General features: G+C 26.8%; 2 protein-coding genes across 2 annotated transcripts; one reads left to right on the top strand and one right to left on the bottom strand.

Moving 5' to 3' along the window:
• The first annotated feature begins 11,967 nt into the window (after window positions 1-11,967).
• On the top strand, window positions 11,968-19,599 carry LOC109610431 (proto-oncogene tyrosine-protein kinase ROS-like). Its single transcript, XM_025406181.1, has 10 exons — window positions 11,968-12,211; window positions 13,614-13,758; window positions 14,432-14,516; window positions 14,658-14,984; window positions 15,174-15,491; window positions 15,730-16,574; window positions 17,738-17,842; window positions 18,036-18,253; window positions 18,520-18,993; window positions 19,228-19,599. The coding sequence occupies exons 1-10, from the start codon at window positions 12,065-12,067 to the stop codon at window positions 19,573-19,575; spliced, it is 3,012 nt and encodes a 1,003-aa protein (XP_025261966.1). The 5' UTR covers window positions 11,968-12,064; the 3' UTR covers window positions 19,576-19,599.
• A 4,830-nt stretch (window positions 19,600-24,429) lies between these two features.
• LOC112637139 lies at window positions 24,430-26,067 on the bottom strand. The gene has a single exon (XM_025406143.1). It carries the CDS (start codon window positions 26,065-26,067, stop codon window positions 24,430-24,432), a length of 1,638 nt encoding a protein of 545 aa, XP_025261928.1.
• Between the last annotated feature and the right edge of the window lie 250 nt (window positions 26,068-26,317).

Below are 26,317 nucleotides of genomic sequence, written 5' to 3' on the forward strand. Positions count from 1 at the left end.
ACATTTTGTACTATTATTACATTTGCATAGTTATCGATAATTTTTTATACATTAATAATCATCTTTCTTATTAATATATATACGTATTTACACATGCATATATTTGTAAAATTTACTTCAAAGAAAAATATTCACTATTTACATGTCCTATTTACATTGTATATTAAAAATGTTATTTATTTTAAACAGATTAAATTGTTGGTTAAATTGATAAAATTAATAAATAAAATAAATTCTCCTGAATCAAAAAAGAAAAAAATTGAGAAAAAGCAGTATTTAACAAAATTTCAAGATAATTGGTTTAATCAGAAAAAATACAACAATTGGCTAATTAAAATTGATATGTACACTGCTAAATGTACATTGTGTTCTACAAAGTTCACCATAAAATACGATGGAGAAAAAGCTGTAAAAAAACATTGTACCAGTAAGCAGCATAGAGAGTCAAGTTCCCAAAGATTAACTAACCAAATTGTAACAAATTTTTTTCCGTCAACTTCAAATTTTAAAAATGAAAATTTGAAAGTTGCTGTTGCTGAAGTTGCACAGATATATCATGGATTAAATCATCATCACAGTTATTTAAGTACAGAATGTGGAATAAAATTAAATAATGACATTTTTAAGGACTCAGCTATATGTTCAAAAATTTTTTGTGGAAGAACGAAAGTGCAATGTATTGTGGAAAATGTACTTTACCCTAAATCTATCGAAATGGTATTAGAAGAAATGCAAAATTTGCCTTTTTCTATTTCAACTGATGCGAGTAATAAAGGAAATAAAAAATTTTATCCGCTTGCCGTTCGTTATTTCCACAAGGAAAAGGGACTGCGACATAAAATTATAGATTTTTATGAAGATGCTGCTGAAAACTCTGAAGCAATATCCAAAAAAATAAAATTATCTATTGAAAAAAATGATTTAGATATAAAAAATTTAGTAGCATATGGAGCCGATAATGCTTCTGTTAACTATGGAAAAAATACTTCTGTATATCAAAATTTAAAGTCAAGCGTAAATAATAATTTAATTAAAGGTAACTGTCATTGTCATATTTTGCATAATGCAGCAAGGCATGCAATAAAAGCGTTATCATATGATGTAGAAAATTTAGTTGCGAAAATTTATGCAGAATTTAGCAATAGTTCTAAAAGAGTAGAAGAAGAAGAGTTAAAGTCATGCTTTGATTTTGTAGAAATGGAGTATGAAAAAGTAATAAGATATTCTCAAGTAAGATGGTTATCATTATTTCAAGCTGTTGAACGACTGATTTCTTCCTGGCCTGCTATAAAAATGTATTTCAAACAATTAGGTAAAGAGCACTGTCACAAAGTAGTTTGGGATTTTGTTAAGGAAGAAGAACATAAAATTGAGAGCAATCGGAAATCTGTTTCATATCCAGAATTATATTTATATTTTGTACATCATTATATAAATTTAATGACAAAATCATTGTTGTCAATTGAAAAAAATAATTTAACATGTATTGAATTGGATGAAATAATGAGATTCCTAAAACAAAAATTAGAAATGAGAATAAAGGATAAGTTTTTTGGATCTATGGTAAATTCTGCACTGAAATATATAGGAAAAGAAAATGAATTTATTAATGAAGTCATACAAGTTTATGAAAAAACGTTAAATTATCTTGAAAAATGGTATGATTATGATAAAAGTATTTATAAAAAAATGGAAATTTTTAATTTAAAAAATGATAATTTTAATTATGAAAATGTGTTGGACGTAGCAACTTCTTTTAATATAATTATTAACAACGATAAATTATATGATGAAATAAATGTAGTAAAAAATATGTTACCTTATATAAATAACATTGATTCACTAGATGAAAAATGGAAAAAAATTTTTGCAAACGATGATGATAATTTAAGTGAATTATTAAAAATAATTCAATGCATTTTAGCGATACCGGTAAATAATAGTTATGTAGAAGGAATTTTTTCTATCATGAATAATGTGTGGTGTGATGAGCGAAATCGCTTAAAAGTAGAATCAGTAACAGCAGAAATTTGTACAAAAATGAATTACAAAATGAATTGTGAAGAATTCTATAAATATATAATGAAACCTGAACAAGCAGAGTTATTAAAAAGTGCAATAAGCAATAAAAAGTACACTTTTAAAGTTAAAAAATAAGCGTAGAAGTATGTTGCAATGTCGCAGTTCCTATAATATATTCCTATATATTAAATATTATATATTATATACTATATTCCCAATAATATATTCTTATAATATAAGTAAAATATTGTATTGTGCAATGTAGCAAAAATAAAGGAAAGTATAATACAAGCAAAAAAAAGTGCAATGTAATGGATGTATTTTTTCGCTTTTTTGTTTTTTTGATCTCCGGGCGAACCGAAAGTCTGAGGTGGCAACCCTGTCTGTAACATACAAATATAAAATTCATTTATAATAATGCTCACAAAATTAATGTTTAAAAAAATTTTTATCGTGCGGAATTTTATATCCGATGTGTAAAATAATAAGCAGATAAACACGTATGAGAAAATTTTATAAATTTTTGGAACTATTTTTAAACAAAAAATTTTATATGACTTTTATAAAAATATTTCTCTTTAATTCATTTAAATAATAAAATCAAATTATTGTTCGTTTGTAACAAGTTAACGATTTATAACAATTAATATATAAATAATAATATTCACCATCAGGTTGTTCCGCAGGTGCAGGATGCCTCTCCCCCTGCTCCGCCTTCCAGATCATCAGGGTTATTGCATCGATCTATAACATACAAAAGAAGATTCTAATGTAGCAGCGTTCAAAATAATTAATATTTCAAAAATCATTGTATACATTGAATTTTATATTCGATGCATATAATAATAGCAGCTTAATAAAATAATTCTATAAATTTTAAAACATTATTAATAATTCCCTTATAACTTTATAAAAACTTACATCTTTACAAGATTATAACTTTAATTTAATAATCTTTTTCTTTAATTCTCTCTTATTTAAATATAAATAAAAAAATATAAATAAAAACATCAATTGAATTGTTGCGATTAATTGTTTAATTTAAATTATAATAAATATATTTAATATTTAATATATAATACAATTACAAATTACAAATAAATAAATTGCCAGAAGATTGCTCTGCCGGAGCTTGATGCCTCTCCCAAGCCTCCTCCTCCTCTCATGTTGTTGGCGCATGATACTTTTAACGACACTTCCGCATTCGCGAGCGATATTTTTATATCGATATTTTCGTTATTTTACGCGTGATATTGAACGGCACTCCCGCACTATTTCGATGCGATTAAAAATCTTATATTTGATCGCACGATGTATATATCTTTAACGGTACTCCCTAATATGTATATACTTAATGCGACGCGTTGACGAAGCGCTTGCCGTCCGCGACACGTTGACGGCACCGATGACGCGAAAGGGTACTTAGCTTCTCATTCAGGCACCTTAAGATTTATCATAAATTGAAAAATTTGAGATAAACCTCAAGGCACCGTCCAGGTACTAAGCCCTCCCATCGCGACAAGATGTAATATACTTTTGTAATATACTAAATAAATTTTAATTCACAAATATAAACGATAAATAAAAATATAAAAGATAAGAGAAAATCTATTATATAAAGCAATGTTCAAAATAATTGTTAGAGAAAGAATTTGATAATATATGGAACGTTTCACATCATTACCTCACTGCTCGAAGGCCACTGATGGAATGATCGTAAGTCAAAAACATTACCGCGATACTGTTTACATTGCCAAGGTTGACTAGAGAGAGAATTTGATAATACATGAAACGGCACTGCTTTATTGTTTAAGGTTACTGTGCGAATGATTGTAAGTCATAAAACGTCGTTGAAATATTCTACGAGTGATTGCCGATTAAGAAAATTTAAAGCATTGGTCGAAATTTATTTAATTTTAATAAGTATCTTTAGAGAAATTATTATAATAAGTATTAATAATCGAAAGATCATAATAAAATTAATTTCTTTATCCCCTTTTATGTTCCCTTTTTCAATTTTTATTCGCAGTAATTAATAATTGCGATTCGATAAAGATTTCGTGCGATACAGTTTCATGTTCTTTCATAAGTTAATTATCATAAGTTAATTATCATAAATTAATTAATTTATAATTATTAATAATTATATCAAATTATGTTTTCATACTAATTTAAACTGTATTTAGAAAAAATATTTGATAATATGCAAAGCGTTTCGAACCATTACTTTATTGCTCAAGTGTCACCGTGCGAATCATAATGAAGTCGTGACATATAAACAAAATTGCGCTATTGTTTATATTGTTTATATTGTTAAAATCGAACACCGTGTTACTGATAATTCATTGTCAAAATATTTTACGTGTTATAACATATACGTATATATGAAAATATTAAATTCTAGAAGTTTTTGAATTTATAGATTAATTAAACGATTATTTATTTTTCAATTAATTAACATACGAAGCACTTCGCATCACTATTTTAGATATTTTCTTTGGAGAATATAAAACTGCGCCACAAAATATCGCAAAATATCGCAATATAAATAAAACTAAACTATCCCTAGATACAGAATAATACTTTGCGCTTCAAGATATCGCAAAATATCGCAAAGTATCGTAAAATATCGCATTGTAATTAAATCTATACTATCCGTAGATAATTAATATTACACTGCGCCCATAAATATCGCAAAATATTGCAAAATATCGCAATATAAATAAATCTAAACTATCCCTAGAGAATAGAGAATATTACTTTACGGCCACAGATCGGGGAAAATTTCTAAACTTTACTGCTTGAATGTCATCGAGCAAATGATAGCAATACCATGACATACAAACAATAGCACCCCACATAGCATATTATACTAAAAGATAACGAAAAGATGTCTTTTTTAAGTTATCTTTTTGACAAAGCGAAAAGATGTCTATGAAGAAATATTTGTCGAAAAAGATGACATAAAAGAGACATAATAGTATGTGGCACGTGTATCTTCGCTTGCCGCTAGGCGGCAAGCCATTCTTAACTTTTCTCGTATTTAATATTTATTACGAAATATATATAAAGAATTAGTAATTAATATAAAATTTGAAGCATATTTTTGCCTTTTACGAGCAGTAATGCCAGAAAGAGGATACTGTTCGCACGCATCAATCAGAGAGAGCCACATACGTGTGCTACGCATTGTATGCATGTGAGCCGCATCTTTTTCCTGACATTACTGTTTATCAGTTTAATTTCTGACAAATTGAATTTAAAATAATTTATTTATATATATTTACAGGGTTGGGAAAGTTATTTTTTAAAAGTAACTCGTTACCGTTACCGTTATTTTTTCTAAAAAGTAACTCGTTACCGTTACCGTTATTTAAAAATAACGCGTCGTTACAATTTTCGTTACTTTTTTAAATATAGGTTTATTAAATAATACAGGGTTTATTTTAAAATAAATGAAAACATTATTAAATTTTATCGAAATTCTTTATTAATTTTTAAAAGAATTTGCTGTTCAACTGTGTCATCATTTAGCTTCCCTCTTTGTGGTGTTAATACAGATCCACCGATACTGAACATCCCTTTCTACGGTTGCATTGCTTGGAAGAGCTGTATTATATTTAATAAACAGTTTTTTTATTTTAGGATAGTCGTTCAACATTTCGACATTATTATTTTTTGATTTTAAAAATTGTTGTAATTCATCCTCTTCTGATTCATGTGTTGTTCCTTCAAAAATAAAAAAATCATCGTGATCAGATTTTTGTTGGGCTTTTGGGGAATTTTCTGTTGATCGGATTTCTAATAAGTTTTCCAAATAGCTTTCAGCATGTTTCCTTTTTTCTCCAGCTAACCAATTTAGTTTGAATTTCGGATGCAAACAGGTTGCAATAATCAAGTCTTTTTTTTCAAATATTGTAGAAAATCTAAAATTAAAGAAAGTAAATTAAATAATATTGTTTTTTAATTAATAATTTTTAATTAATATTTTAAAATGAAAAACATTTTGGTAATTAAATCCTTATTGAAAATAAATAATATATATGTTAATCTAATTAATCACCTTTTATTCAAAGCTTGCTGAATAATCCCAATTAATGAATGACAATGTGTAAGATTAGATTTGTTTAAGTTTTCCAGTTTTTGTACTAAAGTACTCAGAACTGATAGCAAATATCCCATATACATTCTTGCATCACTGTAAAATATCTAATGCACGTGCTAAAGGTTCCATTATCTAACCAAAATCGAGAAAATTGTAGTTGATTAGATAATCAACAGAATTAGATAATAAATAAAAATTATACATAATAGAGTACTTAAATAGTATAGTAGAGTACCTTTCACTTAAATATTTTTTCCTGATCTTTTTACAAAAAAAAAGTTTTAGACTTAGATTTTATGCGAAAACAAAATGAGTCAAGCAAAATTTTTCTAGATAAAAAAGTTTAAATTTAAAACTCTATTCTTTTATTTTATACATATAATAAGTAAATTCCTTATAATATTCTGCTTAAAAAATAAAAAGTAATTAAAAATAGCCAAAAATTAAACGATTTATAAAATACATATTTTTATATCTTAATTTGACACATTTTGTCATACAATTTATAATTTATAAAACATCTATAATATAACCATAATAACAAGTTAACTTTCAAATTTTCAAAACTTTATCTAGGAAAATTTTGTTTATTTTATGTATCCTTCACAATCTTATAATTTTTATTTGAAAGATTTTTTGTAAGAGATATTAAAAAAATATTTAAGGGGAAAAACTAAAACGATCTATACTGAATAATTTTACCTGATTTTATGTTGCAATTTACCTGACAATATTCTTCTAGAAATTGAATTTCCTGATCGGTTAATCTCTGCAAATTGCAGTAGTCTAAACATTGATTAATTTGTTCTGTATTATTTTTTAAAAGCGTCACCAGCTGAAGTACGCAATCAAAGGTAGAATTCCACCTATAAAAGTAAGAAATAATAAATTTATAAAATAAATAGTTTTATTCTTCAGAAAAAGATTGATAATTATATGTATTATACACAGTATAAATAATAAATAATATGCAATATAAATAATAAATAATAATAATAATATATATAATAAATAATAAAAATATTATAACAAGCTTTTTACCTTGTAATAACAGGGGTTGCTGGACTATCTACAATTGATAAAGGCTGTATATCCTCAATAATAAAACGTAATATAGCAGCATCTAACATTTTCTGAAAAGTAACATTCCCAGAACCCCATCTTTCTAAAATCTGTTGTTTTTTTTTAATAGAATTTTCTAAGATATTTTCATTATGCCTTTTAGTTTTTATTAGTTCTTTTGCCTTTTTTATATCCTTTATTTTATATGGGTGTTTTGCCTATTAATTTAAAATATATATTTATATATTTTCGCATATTAATATTAACTAATAAAAAATCGTGTTACACATATCAAATATATATATATATATATATATATATATATATATATATATATATTATAAATTTATTATACACTCTGAGTTATAGGAAAATAGTGATAATAGTATAAATTTTATTAAAAAATGTATGTAATGGATATGTTTTAATTAATGAAAGAAAATAGAAAAAAATAAGAAACATATTTAAGAAAAAAAATTTTAAAAATTTTAAACTAAAAGAAAAAATTAAAGCTTGCAAAAGTTATTGTTGCATTGATATTTATTAAAGGAAGAAAATTCTGAGAAAGCGTAATGCAGGCAATTGAAAGTTATCTTTATATAAACACAAATGTAAATAAAAAAATACTTGATTAGATCACCATTGTTGATTCATGCAAAGATATATTTTTTATACCTACTGTTATTATTCTATATGGCATATTTGATTCAAAGTACAATGTTTCATAGTATTGTGTGGATTTCATGCAAGTCTAAAAATGTATTATAAAAAAATTTTTTTTAAATATTTTTATCTTTTTAATGTTCTTATTATTTATTTTTTATTATTTAATTTTATTATATATTTTATTATATATATATATATTTAGTATTGTAATTAATGTTTAGTTATTAATATTATGCTTTATTCTATACATATTTTGTTATTCTAAATCATAATTCTAATTTCAACACAAAAATAAAAAATATTATAATAATGTAAATATAAAATATAAGTATAAATATAATAATATAAATATTTCAGACATGTAAAGATATATTAATCTCTAAAAAAGACATACATATATACATTTTTCTATAAAATTAGTTTTATTAAATAAATAAATAAATAATACTTACATTTATGTGCTTCTTTAAATTTGCAGCAGAGGTTTTGTTTGCGTGAATAATTTTTCCTCCTGCACAAAATTTACAGGCAAAGGCAAAATTTTTTTCGTTGCTAAGATTTGGTCGAAATTGAAAAACTTTAGAATATGCCGGCCATGGAATTTCACATTCCATTTCCTTTGAAGATTGAGATGTACTTGCTTCTTCCATTATTTTTTATTTTTTACTATAATCTTCAGATTAAGACACAAATATCTTTTTGAGATTGAATATCAATACGTATGCCATGTGGAAAATGATTATAATGCCGGCAAACTAAGCAGGTTATACGAGCACGTGCTACACACGATGCGTTCAGTAAAACAATTGCTCGTTATCTTATCAACACTTGTTGATTTGGTTCTAAAAGTAAGAGCCAATCACGTTCGACTGTTATTCTGTGTTCCGAAATTCGTTGCCAGTATTGATGAACGCAGCTTTTGTTTATTTCTTTTTCTTTCACATGTGCCCAATGACGCGTTTACGTACATGTCATTCTGCATTCTACACACTTCTTTGAATAAAAATTACACAGTAAATTTGCAAAAAGTAGCGATAAAAGTAACTGTTAAATTCATTACTCGTTACTGAAAAATGTAACGAAATTACTTTTTTCGTTACAAACGAAATTTGTAACGTCGTTACCGTTACAGTTACCAAAAAAAGTAACTGTAACTGTAACGGTAACGACGTTACAAGTAACGCGTTACTTCCCAACCCTGTATATTTATTTATATAATTTATTAATAACCTCGATTCCTTATTGAGATTCAGAATATTAAACAGATTATTAGAAATTAGGCGGATAAATTAGAGAATTAGTCCATTTATTGTGTGTATTGAAGTATTTCTACTATCGATTGTCGATAATCTATATATAGAATAAATCAAGTCATCTTTTAATCAACATATGGACAAGACTAAAAAATCACTGAATTCGGATCATGAGACGACTTTTAGCCATCTTTTCGTTGACTTAACGATGTCAGTAATAGATGTCTGTGACAAAAAAATGTCCAGTTTTAGTAGTATTTTTAGACGACTTGATACTGTGTTAGATGTTATAATAGAAATTAATATAATTTTCGTAATAATTATATATATGTGTGTGTGTGTGTGCGTGTGTGTGTGTGTGTGCACGCGCGCGCGTACGTGTGCGTGTGTGTGTGTGTGCGTGTGCGTGTGCGTGTGTATGTATGTATATATATGTATATATGTATATATAATTTAAAATTAACAAAAATTAATTTTTATTTTATCTATATTAGAAACATGAAAAATATGTTTTGTTAACTATGGTTTTAAAAACGTTTCTTATTAATATCTTACGATTAAAAAATATTGGATACGTTTAAGAAATATATATAAAACGAATGTGTGCTACCTCGGGCATCATAGCATATCTTAAGTTATTTATTGACGACAGCTACGTGTCATAAAACGTTGTGTTACGTAGTCTTTTAACAATTGATAATTAAAGGTTAACTGTCCATTTGACATCACTGCTGTCTTGTTGCAATGCAGCGGAAATTAAATCAAACTTCAAATTTTGTTTCGAAAATATTATAGTTCTAAGAAGTGACGTAGAAGAGATGATATATTGAATCTAATAAATATTATTGTTATATGTATTATCTAATCGACATAAATAACTTCTTGTTAGTTAATGAAGAAAAAATTGTAGATGGATATGCATGTACTAATACTTGAATGTTTGTTTTCTTACAATACTTATTAGATATTCAACAATACTTATTAGATATTCATACTTATTAGATATTCAACAATATTGTGTATTTTTGTATTTTATATATTATATAAGATCTGCACACTTTCATAAATGTTAACACACAATTGTAATTTTTTTTTCAAGCTTTTTTTATATTATGTTTTCGAGCTTTTTCTTATTTCAAACTGTACATATAAATCTTTGTACGAATACATACATATATCATTGCTGTGGAGGGAATAAATTTTTATAAATTTATAAAATGTTTGCAAATACGTTTATTATTATGCATGAATTTAAAAAGAGACCATTATATAAATACTTGTTTAATTATACTTAGTTATTCTTAACATACAGAATTATTTTTAATTATTCTTAGCAGAATGTTTCTTTAATAATATAAAAATATTTTTAAAAATAAAAATGTTGTATATTAATTAATATATAAATGGACTGAATAAGTCACAAAAGGAGATCGGAGCATTACAAAATTATTTTCAATTATATTTTACGTAATTTAAGTGTTTATCACTTTTTTGGAAAAAGTAATTGATTTATAGCAGGAAAAAGAGAGAATTTGATTGAATGCAGTAATTCGCACTGGAGAATATAAAAATTATCGTATATAAAATTACAATAGTATAATTAAAATAATAATGTAATTAATATTATACGTTTTTTATATTATATTATATATTATATTAAGTATATATTATGTTAAGTTAATCTTAGGTAAAATTATATCATATACGTTATTATATAAGTTATTCGATGCAAATAACGATAATAATAACTCGTACAATTATTTTAGTTATTTATGCTATTGGAAATTTATATTTATTTATACTAGAACTACTAGATTTATACTAAAAACGCTACGCTATTGATTCAAACTGCATTACATGAATGTTACAGAAAACGTATCACTTTTTAAAATCTATTATTACTTTTCTTATAATCAGAATATCTTTTTATATAGTAAACGTGCCTCTTATGCTAAAGAGAAGATACTCAGAAATAAATTAATATAAAAAGTTTATAATAAAATTCATTAAACAATTATATATACATATAATTATTCTTTTTTGTCAAACAATTTTTAAAGATTTTAATTCTTTTTGAAATAACGCGAGTATCTCCGCGAGTGGAGAAAAATAAATTACAAATACGGAATGAAGCTAATAAGATGTCATGGCAACAGATTGATCATTCGAAGCCAGTTACTATTGTGATCGCTAGCGAAACACACTACCGCGTTACTTATCGCTTGATTCAAACTGCATCATATGAATATCACAAAAAATTGTGTACAAATAGTGGATTTTGAAAAGCGTACGTAGTAACACAATTGTATATAGTAACACAAATTGTATATAGTAACATCGTACGAACAAATCGTCATAATTATATATTTAATAAAATCAAAGATGTAGTAAATACTTAAGTGAATTCGAATACACGCTGCGTGTGCTTGAATATGACTGAAAATGTTACAAAATCTATAATTTTATAACTTCTTTAATTGTTTGTAATTTGATTGTGGTTATCTTTTTATCGATGTTTTTCTACTATAATATTAATGAAAACGAAAAGCCGATAATAATTATATTTTTATATTCGCGATACATTCCAATGAATATGTATCATTTTGCATTTGTCATTTGTTCTCCTACAACAAAAATAGAAACTATTTACTTACTAAGAATTCTCTAATTTAATCTTAAAATATATACTGTGATCGCGATCATAAAGAGAAATCTAAAAACATAATATTAAAAGATAATATTAAAAGATAACTTGCGATTCGTTAAAACTGAGTTTTAAGGAATTTAATGAAAATATATGTATATATGAATTTAATGAATATATATATATATATATATATATATATATATATATGAATTAATATCAATTCGATTAACACATCAGAATTAGTAGAGTGAGAAAAACAATTAATTCAGGATTCAACGGAAATCGATTGAGTGCAAATGTTTACGAAAAATGCAAATTATGTTCGGAACAATATTATGTGTTTTATTGAAAAGTTTGATATTGACAAAAGCAACTAATACGCCGAAGGTTGATATCACTTCGAACATCCTTCAAGAAGAAAATGTTTCCATGTATCCGGATATAAATTTCATGCAGGTAAAAGATATTTTCGCTTGATTAAGAAACAATTGAATGTTATTGCAGTAGTGTAACTAAAATGGTAATAAATTATATATTTTACCTATAATAGGATAAGATTAAAAAAAACAATTCAATATGAAAGAAAAAAGTATGTACAATGTTGTAAAAAAAAGATGGATAAAGTTTCCAAATTTTGTTTACAAATAGATATTATATAGTATATTAAATTAATTAAAACGGTATATTAAAATTTGACTGAATTATTTTCTCTCTCTCTCTCTCTCTCTCCATATACATATATAATTATTATTTCTAAAAATAACAATTTTGAAATTAATGAAATTTTCTGTTTACTATCTGCATTAAAATATACATACGATGGCGCTTCAACAAATTTTTATGTTATTTTTCTTCAATTTTTAAAATTTATTTATTTTCCTAGATATATATCATATTTATTGATATATAGTAAGCTTTATACTAATATAAATTTTATTTTATAAAATTAATTTAGAAAGTTAGCATCATTTCTTTGTGTTAAGGATAATTATATAACGAAACAGAGCTATTAAATATCGAGATAGAAACTCTGTCTAATAAAAAAATCATTTATCAAACATTCTTCAAGTTGTATCTTTTAACGCTGATATTTCGACAATATATTCAATAATAATCACTCGAATTTAGATTAATTTTCATACATATATCCATTTATATACAATTATATCCACATATTTTTATGGAGACATTATCGGTTTATACTATCGGTTCATATTATCATTTCCAGAATTTATTTGTATTAAAAATATAATGATATTCGAGAAAAAACTTGAAAAAGTTATAAATAAAAGAATTTATATAATTCTATGACTAATATTTAATAACTGTAAAGAAACAATATTTTTATTTTTGAAACCTTTTTATTTTTGATGTACAAAGATTAATAAAACTTGAGTAATCGGCAAATTTTTGAAAAGAATTTTGAATTACGTAAAATTGTTAAAATTGGTAAAATTGAAAAGAGTTAACTAACCTATCGTGAGAAAGAATCAAATTGTTCGAAATTGTTTTAATAATTGCGAAGAGCTACACTTTCGCTTGTACTACTTGCTGTACTAAAAGCTGTTATGATTCCTCATTGACTCTCGTTAACCTATTGATTGATTTTATTTTTGACATGAGTTATGTTAGATATACAAGATGCCTTCAAAAAATTAAAAACATAGATTTTACGATATGAATAAAACTACATCACATTCAGTTTATATTATTTAGGAATGGTATATACCGATATTATTAAGCAAACAAATGGCAATTTTTCGTTTAATTTTATAATTTATATAATTTAACACAATAAAAACAACCTTCAACGATATAATATTCACTTAATTCTTTTCGTATGTTATACTTTATGAAGGATATTTCAATGTCCGAGAAAAGTGATCATCATATACTAAATTTCAAATCTGACCGGAGTTATTCTGATAGTATGACTGTGAGAAATGAGCTAGAAGTCGATGAGGTTCCACTTGCAAATATTTCTATCATCCCAAAATCTATCGGTAAGTTGCAAAAAAATGAATAAAACATTAATAACAAAATCTATGACGAAAAAGTGTAAATATAATTTAAATTCAAGAAAGAATGGATATCAAAAATATTTTCCAGTAGTAAGAAGAATATAAATTCTATTCTGTCCAAAAAAGAAATAAAAAAGCACAATATATATATATATATATATATATATATATATATATAAATTAATAAAATTGACTTTACTTTAAATTATGACAATTTTTATGTATACTGTTTTATATATATATATATATATATATATATATATATATATAAAACAGTATACATAAAAATTGTCATAATTTAAAGTAAAGTCAATTTTATTAATTTGATACTCCGTTTTAAAGCAGTCGCAAATTATATCTCTGATTTCTTAAACTATAGGAATTTATCGAAAAATACTTGTCATTTTATTAATTGTTATTTATTCGTTTTTGCCATGAATTAACGATTACTTTTCTAAATTTTAAATGACACAAAAAATTCTTATATTATTTTTTAAAGATTAATATTGTGCTAATTTCCGTATTTTGTAGTTTATATTTATTTCTTTGTAGTTTACATTTATTCCTTTATTTTCACATTATATTGTTTTTTCTGAGATAATTCACTTAATCTTATATATAATTATGTTAATACGTACGCTCTTAAAATCTCTAGAAAGCAATCCAACATCTCTCAGAGCATTTGTACAATTCGACAGTCAATTTACAGAAAAAATGAACGACATTTTTGTGACATTGAGGTAAGGAATCTAAATTCCCAATTTGTATTCTTTTATTTTTCTCTCTTTTTCTTAAATTCAACGACATATAAATATATCAAAATTTTAATGCTGTTATAATTTTGATAAATGTAAACTGACTAAAATTTTATGTTTTTACAGATGGAACCAACCTGAATTTACCGATGAAATAATACAGGGATACACAATGCAATGTTTTTTCATCGAGGACTTTAAAAAGATTCAAATCTGCGATGATAAAAATATCACAACTACAAAATTGGAGCACACGGTGCACAATCTAACATCTAACACAACATATTATTTTCGAGTACGTGCGCATACTAAAGTTGTTGTTGGTCCTTATACGGATTTAATCAATGTGTCGACTACACATGAAAATCCAATACCTAAATTATTAGTCACATCAGAAGAAGGTATCCAGATTTTGGACATGGATTTAAACATTACTAATTTCGTAATGCCAAAGTACGTACATTGATAAAAAACAATAGTTATAATGATCATAAATTATTTTCAACACTAGCTATAAAGTGAATGTTATTATTATTATGCACAGGTTTATTATTATTAACATTATAGCAGTAATAACTATAAAATTAGAAATTTCAACTATAACTTTTTACTATACAATTATAATTGGTTCCTTTTTTTCAGATACGTACATAATATCGCTTATTCGATACAAGAACATAGAATTTATTGGCTATCAGACACTAACCTAATGACATTGAAGATTAATGAAAATTATATCACAAAAATAGCTAGCTATGATAATTATTTATATAATCTCTGCATTGACTGGGTAGCAAGAAATCTATATTTCACATATAATAATGACTCAGACTACCCTTTAATAGTAATAGTACTCGTAAAGTTCGACTTAACAATGTGGGAAAATGGCATAATTAAATTTGATGAAATTTACAAAACAAAAAATGGTATTCGCTATTTAAATGTATTACCGTCTATGGGGTACGTTTACTACCGTTTACCTGAAAAAATAATTTTCCATTAAAGATTTATGCATATTTGTAATTTTTTAATAATTTTACGTGGTTTTATAATTAAGATTATAAGTAAAAAAAATAATAAGTTATAATATAATTACAAGAATTTCGAATTTTCACTACAAACAAATTTCTGTTTTCTGTTAAAATAATGTTTTATAATGAAAGTAAAAATGAGAGTAAAATTATGACATCTTTTTTAGAATTTTGTATTACGTATCATACAATTGGATGAATTCAGAAGGTGATATAATAAAATATCATCTCGATAAAAAAATTGAGCAAATTGAGCAAATTGTTCGAATAAGTGTATCCTCTTGCCTATTACATTATATAGAGTCTGTTCAGGATATGATAGTTGATAACATGAATAATGAGGAGCCGTTAATTTACTGGTTAAGTAGAGATCGCATATTTGTAACAGACACTATCGTTTTTATGTGCAATGAGATTTTACACAAGAGAGACATAAGTGATAACATTCTATTCGAAACTATGACGATTGCCAAAACAAACATTTACATTTTAGCAAGAGATTATTCGAATGAATTTTCTTTCTATGTTTTGAAAAAGAAATATGTAAGTCTCAAGAGCGTAAATGCAGCCGAATATGTTGAAAAGATAATAATAAGCTTGAGTGGAAATAAGCAATTTGATAAAATTCACGCTTTTGATCAAGCTTTACAATCATATCCTCCAATGAGATGCCTGACACCTGACGAAAAAGTTTATAATTTTGAGAATGTGAATGCAACAACAAACAGCATCAGTGTGAATCTTCCGGAGCCGGTTGTAAAGAATGGATGCAAAAAATATAATTTACCAACTACTATATATACTATCTCCGTAAGCTGTTTAGACAACAATCTCAACAAGTCGGAGAAATTCAATGTGCTACGATATGTGACGTTCGAGCGATATTACGAGATTCAGAACTTAACACCATGTACAGAGTACAAGTTGAAGTTTACTTTAAGCAATTTTTACTTTGATGAATTATCAATAAATCCATTTGATTCGAATGTGATATCAATAAAAACTAATTCCGGTAAGTTTGATGCACCAGAAAATATAAGTGTTCTAGCTTTGACGCCTACTACTATAGCAGTAGTTCATTGGATGCCACTCAAGAAAGTGAACTGCGTGGCCGCGACCACGAAGTGCATTAGAAGTCAGTTACATTAGTGAACGGTACGCAACACAAGAGCAAACAATTTATCAATGTGCCGAAACGTACGGCAGGCGGCAGATTTTTCACAAAGATTAACTTGTCGCTATTAGTACAAGATTACTTGATATATATGTGCGTATCCAAATAATTTCATTTCTACAACGAGAGTTTAAGCAACTTCGTTCACATATATTCAGAACTAAATAATTACTTTGAGCGAGATCAATAGCATGAACATTCCGTGGATCTCCAACATTAATCTGATGATGTTTTGTACACTAGAGTACAAAGATATTGTAGCAGAAAAGTGGCAAACAATGAATTATATTAAAATGAATTATAACAGTGAAGTAATATACAATGTCAAAAATTTACAATCGGCAATTTTATACAAGTTTCGCTTGATATTGAAATACCTCAAATACGAGGAAAATTTTATATGGCCGGCTGGTGAAAGATTTACTCTTCCAAAACGTGGTAGCAAACGTGATAAGTAAATGAAAATACCTATACAGCACAATAAGATTGCAGATATATTGAAGAATAATTTCATTGAATCATTGCAATATTGCAAATCATTAGGATGGTGGGGGACTTAATTTTCGCGGGGTCGGTTTTCCCCCTAGAAAATAAAGTTTTTATTACGGACATTTTTTCGTACAATGCGTATTTCTTGAGATATTTCGATGTCTGAAAATAAAAAAACTCACCTTGTATTTATTTACATGTAAAAAATGCATAAAAATGCATAGAAAAATATAATAGATATAATAATATCTATTCTTAATAAAAACATATATTATCTTTGAAGATTAATATCGTATTCGTAAATGAAGTGAGAATATATTTGTAATATTGCAATATTGTTATAAAGTAGTTGTAATATTCTGTGCTGCATAGATATTATATTCTAATTTTTTCAAATATGAATATACCTAAAATTAAAAAAATTATATTTTGTATTAAAGTTATAAGTAAAATTAAATTTGTAAAAACATACACAGACGAAGATATTAAAATTATATTTTTGCTTAATATAGGTATTTCGAGCACTTCTGGAATAATAGCGAAAAAATATTACTTATTATTCATGTTAAGTTTTATCGTTATAGTTACTATAATCTTCATCTGCTACTTTTATTATTGTAAGTATATTTGATTTAGGTATATTTGATTTAGGACTTGAATTGTAGATTATACATATATATCTGATATAATATCTAAAACTTTACTAAAAATAGTAATTTACTTATATAAAACTAAACAAATAAATTTACTAAAAAACAGTGGATTTTATAATACATATTATTACATAATTAATTCGAAATTTTACAACAGTATATCGTCAAAGCAGAGGTAATAATGAACAATTTTTGTCTTCAACAACGGCCGATGTAGAATTGGCGATTCTACATGAAATACCTTGCCGAAACCCTCAATTCAATATGATTTACAGTCCTATGTTACATTATAACCTGGATGAATGTGCGATAACTAAAATCGCACAAAATCAAATTACACTCACAAAACATCTTGGTAGCGGCGCATTCGGAATGGTAAAAATTAATTTTTTCAAGCAATATTTCAAACTAATTTTTGGATTAACAAAACAGATACGTATTTTTTAATAAAGATATATATTACATAAATTTTTTTAATAGATTATATGTGATATAAAATTTACATGAGACAACAAGCATGCACTTTATTATATATTTTTCATTGAATTATTTAATATAAAATAAAATATATTACTACTTGACATTAAACTATACATTTTCTAATAAAGTACGCATGTAAATTTGAGTGAAATATTTCACAGGTGTATCAAGGAAAGGTAAAGGATTTAGAAAAATCGGGCACAGAAACGTCCGTTGCAATAAAAACACTTCGAAAAGATGCTACTTCCCATGAGAAAGAGAAATTCTTAAAGGAAGCCAAGCTTATGAATCATTTTCAACACAAACATATATTAAGATTATTGGCCGTTTGTTTAGATGGAGATTCTCCGTTATTAGTGTTGGAATTGATGGAAACTGGAGATCTGTTAAAATATTTGAGAGAATGTCGAAATTTGCAAGCGTCAGATTCGCTTGCTCTACGTTTGCAAGATTTGCTCGCCATGTGCGAAGATGTTGCGCGAGGTTGTTGCTACTTGGAAGAGTTGCGTTTCATACATAGAGATCTAGCATGTCGCAATTGTTTAGTATCTTCGAGGAATCGAGAGAATCGTGTCATCAAAATTGGAGACTTTGGACTAGCTAGAGATATCTACAAGGATGATTATTATCACGTGGTATATACAATTATGGAAAAAAGTTAATAATTAAGAAAATGAATTCTTCTAAAAATACTTTCTATTTTTTTATCATAATAGTATCGTGCATTGTTTTTTTAAGTAATATAGAATATAAGTAGTTTTTATTTATATATAGCAAGAGATAAATTAACGTTTTTGATTTTGCACACATTCTAGAAATGAACAACTTAAATCTCAGAAAATTAAATTTTTGTTTAAATCATGTTTTAGAAAGGAGAAGGTTTGCTTCCTATTCGCTGGATGGCACCTGAATCTTTGATAATGGGAATATTTACTTCTCAAAGCGATGTTTGGTCATTTGGAATATTAATGTGGGAAATTACGTCGTTGGGTGAGCAACCTTATAGTGCCAAGGCTAATGAAGAAGTGATAAATTATGTACGTGCTGGAGGCAGGTTGCCGAAGACTCTTAACTGTCCGTCACCATTGTATCAGTTGATGCTACGTTGCTGGAGTGCAGCGAATGTTAGACCAAATTTCAAATTTTGTCTGGAAAATATTATAGCATTAAGAAAGAACATGGAAGATGCCTTACTGAGTCCAGTCGATACTATTTAGCTGATATAATTAAATTAATGTTTATCTTATTTTCCAAAGGATTCAATAAATCTTAATATAGAAAAAATATTTCTAAAACATTTCTAAATTGATTTTGTTATTTTCAAGTTTAATCTTAATATTAGATTTATCAATAAATATAGAAATTATTTAATCTTATCTTTTATAAAATTTTGATTATTAAAAAATATCACTTCCGTTTTTATAATTGTAAACAACATAATATAATGATATATTTAATTTGTGTTTTTGAGTAATAGAAGCGAAACCTAATAATTGCGATTATATATATATATATATATATATATATATATATATATATGTATATGTATATATATATATGTATAAACAATATTTTTTTCAACATGGAAATATAATTAATTTTCGACATTATATATAACCAATAATTACAAACTGATTATAAAATTTATGAGTGAAAGAGGAAACGCGAATAATATCCTCTATAATTAGTTGTGAATATATAAATATAATAATATAATTATTTTGAATTTATAAGTTATCATGCATGATTTTTTACATCATTCGGAATAAGTACATATTTATATTTTATCTTTATATTTAATGATTTACTATATATTTAAATTATATTATTGATGATTAAAAAAGTATGCAATTGTATAAATGAACTATACTTATTGCTCTATCTCCACTTATTATAAAGTTGATAATGTATAATATTTGCACACAATTACGGTCTATCATTTCGAAAGAGCATCAAATACTGACAACGTTTTATAGATATGTATGATATTATGTGTATTATAAATAATATTAAATAACATATGAGGTTATATGTAAACCATTTCATAATCGATACACAGATACAACGATGCAGTAATCTGGCGAGCACATTTTCTCGAATAATTCTAATCTTTATACTACAGTATACTAATAATCATAAATCCACAAGTTATAAATCTTTAGTTAAAATAAAGATGGATAGAATTATTGTGCCGAAATCACAAATATTTTAACATTTTAAATAATACTACATATTAAATGAAATAGGAGTATCGCTCATCAAAGCGCTTTATTGGCTGTTATTTGTCAATTTTTAATAATTTTTAATTATACAATTATGTAACACATTGCACATGACCAAGCGCTAAATCATCGAGTCGAAATTGGAAATCGTTCTTGTGAGTACTGTTGTGGAAATCCAGGTTTGTTTATCAATGAAAAAGTTTGACTAGATTAAGCTTAAGATTAAGCTGCATTCAAAAAATATTGGCACATATATGGAAAATGAATTCTACATATATTCTTCTATATTCTAATATATTTCATTTTTTCATAATACGATATTAACATTGCACTTTTAATCTTATAATGTCTATAATAATTACAATGTGTACAATATTACAATATCCTCATAGAAAAAAAGTTAAAAAATTATTTATGTATGATTTTAAAATATGTATATTATATATCCTAAATTTTTTTTGTATGAACGCAGCTTTACTTTTGTAATTACACTCAATTATCATACCAATATGAGGATTACATTTCTCAGTCGAAAGAAAATATATATATATGGTTACGGTGATTGCGTTACAATCATACCAATAGTATGTTTTTTTTTTTTTTATTTAATTTTTTATTTAATTTTTTTTTATTTAATTTTTTTCTTTATTTCCAGTTTAATCTTCACGATGTTAAGTCTATCCTGTATATAACAGATATCGTCTATCCTGTATATAACAGATATCGTCAGAGAGAAGACTGAGATATGTCATGGCCTGCTTTTAGGTGATCCCTGAAAGCGATACTCCTTCTATGGACATTGAAAACGTGGACATGAACTACAAAGCCAATGTCCATGAATTTTCTTAGAGAGTAATATATAATGTGCACAATTTCTGGTTTTGTTCATTGCTATGTGCACGAAATATCGGTAGCACCAGTGCTGTATATAATTAATGTTTATGTATAATGTTTATGCTTAATACCTTATATAATACAATGTACTAAATTAAAATTAAATATAATTACAAAATAGTATTACTATTAATAAATAGGTTGTATGCATATTGTCTTTTAGTTTCTAATTATTTCCAATCACTATACATTTCTATCCAATATATTCTCTTCTTCGAGTTCTTGAATTATTATGATTTATTGTATTCCTTTGTGTCAACATCATAAAGATTACCACCACTTGTCATGCTTATTCCTTCCTATGGAGTCCATTGGAATACGTTCGTTCTCAGGTATAGATATTCAAATAACTGTAGTTGCTTTTTTCTATTTTCTCGATTATTGTCTCTTTTTCTTTCATTTTATTCAAAAATATTAAGATAATATAACATATATTTATACAATTTTGGTACTTCTATTAGTCCGACTCTTCCCCTTCGATTTGTCTGGCATGTCTAACCCTATCGGTAATTACGGCCGATATTCATAATTCACTCTTATATTTAAGATCGTTTTAAGTAAGTTGGAATATAACTATTTTACTAACTAAACGGAATCTTTAAAAGCAATCTAAGATGATACTTAAAATGATGTTAAATATAAGAATAATCCATTTGAATATCGGCGTACATTACCGCCGGCATAGATCTCAGGTTCACGAGAATACTCAAACCTCTCCTGGCAAATGCCTTTATTAAGATCAGAGAAACATCGAGAAGGAACATTTTTTTAATTTCTTTTTTATTTTATTTTTATTATATTTTATTTATTATATTTTAATACAGAGTTTTCAAACGTAAAATATAATACACATGAAATATACACTCGTCAACAAAATTGTCACATAGGTAATTTCATGTCAAATTTTCGCATAACTTCAAATAAATATAACTCAAAAAAAGTCGTATTTGAAATTTTTTTTTCATTCTCAAGCTTAAAGCCTCTATTTTGAAACTCATTTGTCAGATTTAAAATTTATCCCCCCTTCTCGTCATCTCCCCAAAAGTAAGGATGTCACCAAAAAATTGCGTACTTTGACGCATTCCACGGGGTGGAATAAATTTTTTTCTCAAATTTCATGATGATTATCGTAAAATATGGACTTTTGTGAATTAAAGAAAAGTGTGAATTAAAAAAAAAATTTTAAGTGGTCCATTGCACGTCGGGAACTTCACTGTAGAAGAAAACGAATCCTGGAACTATTCCCGATAGCAATGTTTTCAATAATAAATCTACGTCAATTATCCCTCGTCATTATCTTCAATTCATGAAATTGATATGCACAGAAAACATGTTCTTCCATTATTAAGAAATATATTTCCTTATTGAAAATTATATGGATATAACGACTTTTTTTTATTGAAATGTGATTACGATTATATTTATAAATAATAAAATACATGTATTATTGGAGTTTGTGTTAAATGTGCGAACACATATAATTTGGAGTACCGTTTGCGCGAGCGAAACGAATCGAATCCGTTATCAGCAAGATATAAAAAATTTCAATTCGAACAGTGTGCAAAATAAAATTAATCAAATAATTTTAAACAATTAATTCTGGATTAATTCTCTAGATTTTTATTCTTATAACATTTGAATTAATAATTTCTTTTCTCAATAAATAGAAAGGTCATAGGCGATAGAGAGCATGTAAATAATTAGATAATCAAGTTTAAAATAGAATAATCATAATTTAATAAAACAAATTAAGTACGGTATAAATAGCTGAGAAATGTAATATGATTAAACATACAAAAATTAAAGATAAGAATATACATAAGGTACGAACGTTTCTGGCTCTCGCTTTGAGCCTTCTTCAGCGCAATAATAATAACCAACAGAAATTAATATAAAAACTAATAAATCATGAATATAATAAGGTATTAAGTAACATATAAATAATGATAAAATCGCAATCGGCGCAACGTTAATAGACGCTTATCGGAGTAATGGATCTTCATGGTAAAAAAATAGAAACCTTATTGTGCAAGTATAATTGGTGGTGAACAGAAACTCGACAACAGTACCAAATGCAGCCTGAAATTGGCGTGATCCGGTATTTTAAACAATTCATATAATATACTGTGTGACAATATGAATACTTACAAAGAGACTGTTCAACGATAATACGAAAGATGGAGAGAAACAATAAGGTTCAACATGAGAAACAGTTACTGTTAGAAATGCCGATGAGAAGGCTGGTATATATACCCGAACATGACATTCAAATTTTCGGTAGCTTGTTTATAATATCATGATATAAAGACGGTAAATTTTCTGTGTCTGTCTGTAAATTTAAACCATTCTTTTGTCTCTTGATGTAAAGCATTTCAGAAATTAATCTTCTATTGAAAAAAGGAGCTTCATCCAGAATTTTAACGTCGTCCCAACAAAAATCATGACCGTATTGCAGCCTATGATTTGTAACGACAGAGCGAGTAGTATAATTTCTATTAAGTTGTGATCTATGCTCCGATATTCTCGTCTTTAGCATTCTTGAAGTTTGGCCAATATATGAAGCGTCACAATCCGAGCAATTAATTTTATAAACTACATTGGTTTTTTGGTTAGAGGGAATGTAGTCTTTATGTACTTTAATGAACTTGTTTAATTTATTTAGGCTGGTATAGGAAAGTTTGATGTCCAAGTTCTTTGTGACGCTTCTAAACCGCTCAGTGAAGTTTGGCAAGTATGGGACCGTGAAAAACGTGGAAGAGTCTCTCAACGTCCCAAGATCACCGCGATCACCGTGATCACCGCGACTCATGAACAAAAATCTAAGTCGTTGGCTTATGACTTCAAATATGAAGCTCAAGGGATAACAATTATCTAAAAGGATTTTGACAATAAGGTCAAGATTCTTATGGTGAAAACTTGGATGCGACAACGAGAAAACCCTGTCCACGAGACCGATTATGTGCCTTTCTTTTGGCAGAGTGGATGTTGAGAGTGATAATTTAAATATCTGCCCGAAAATGTGGATTTTTGGAACCAGTCAAATATTAAAACGTTATTTTCAACTATTATGGTTACGTCTAAAAAATTAATTTTTCTGTCAACCTCTAATTCAAAAGTAAATTGTAATCTGTCATGAAAGGAGTTAAAAATAGAAAGAGTCGAGTCGATGGAGTCAGAAGGGACCGTCATTAGAATATCGTCAACGTATCTAAAATATAACCGGGGGGTGAATCTTAAAATATTCAAAGCTTTCTCTTCTAAGTCCTGTAGCACTATGTCAGCAATAATCGGCGATAAGGGAGATCCCATAGGAGTACCGAAAGTTTGCTTATAAATAATGTTGTTAAAAGTAAAAAACGTAGAGTTTAAAACAAATCTGACTGCACTCAAGAACTCGGATTCAGGCAAACCACAAACATCACGTATAAAACTCCATCTGCTAGAAACGCTAGAAAGAGCCAAATCCGTGGGAATGTTCGTAAACAGGGAAATTGCATCCAACGAGATCAATAAAGAGTCGTCATCCAAGTGAACATCGGCCAAATTCTGCACCAAATCGAAACTGTTATTTATATGACTAGAGGCAGTAGGAAAGTTCTTGATCATGATCTTGTGTAAAAATAAGGCAAGAGAATAAAGAGGGCTATTGATGGAAGAGACAATGAGTCTGAAAAGAAAGTTGATCTTATGTATTTTAGGCAAACCATAAGCTCTAGGTAAGGTGCCATCGGTAAATAGGAGAGATTTATAGGTAGTATTAGAGATGTAACCATGGTTTTTCCATCTGGATAGTAGCTCCTTCAGGTTGGAAATTAGTTTTTTAGTAGGATCTTTGTTGATTATTGTATAAGTGTTCTCATCCCTAAGTAAATCACCAACTTTGTTCAAATAGTCGAATTTATCAAGAGCCACCGTGACATTACCCTTATCAGCCCGTGTGAGGATGAGATCTTTGTTGTTCTGGAGAAAATTTTTAGTAGTCAGGTAAAGCCGTGTCAACCAATCATTATGTGAATTCCTAGGAAACGAATAAGACGGAATATTTTTAATGATGGATTTTAATTTATCTCTGATGGGAATTCTAGATGCAGGAGAAAGCTTCCGGAGATTGCATTCAATGTGTTTGATAAATTCGATCGTTAGGATGGGTGTATTGATGGGAGGTAAGCTAAAATTCTCACCCAATTGCAAAAAACATTGGATTTCAGGAGGGAAGTTCACCATGGATAGATTGACAAACCATTTCTCATTGATCACATTCAGATTAGTAAATGAGTTAGAATATGTGTTAGGATCAATCAGAACTTCAAAAATGTTATTAGATGGTAACTCATTTTTATCAAACGACCATTTGAAACGCCGTTGGGGAACAAAATTATTATTCGCTGTTGAAGGATATTGATAACAATAATAGTGGATCGGTTTAGGACTGTTTATGTTTCGTTGTTTAGATAGTAGAAAATTAAATTTTTTGTTTAATCTGTGACTCTCCTTTAAATAGAAACAATATAAAGGACGGCTTTGCCTGTTGAAAAAACTGTTACAGACAGACACAGGTAAATTCCTATAGATCTCGGTAGACAGATGGAACATTCTTTCATAACTTCTTCTAATAAAATAATAAATATCTCTAAGTTCTATGCGTATCAGTCTGTTGTAAAAAGTCCGTAAAGTATTATTAAATAGAAGATTTGATCTATAATTATAATAAGAGAATTTAAAATTTGACAATAAATGGTCTATGTGTGAAGGAAAAATGTTGTGCGCAATACATCGTCTCAAAAAATTAACCTTAATTCTGTTGGATATAATAGATTTACGAAGTTTAATCCATGATTTAAGT

Source organism: Camponotus floridanus, unplaced genomic scaffold (genome assembly GCF_003227725.1).
Source record: "Camponotus floridanus strain SB8 unplaced genomic scaffold, Cflo_v7.5 scaffold134, whole genome shotgun sequence".
Lineage (NCBI taxonomy): Eukaryota > Metazoa > Arthropoda > Insecta > Hymenoptera > Formicidae > Camponotus > Camponotus floridanus.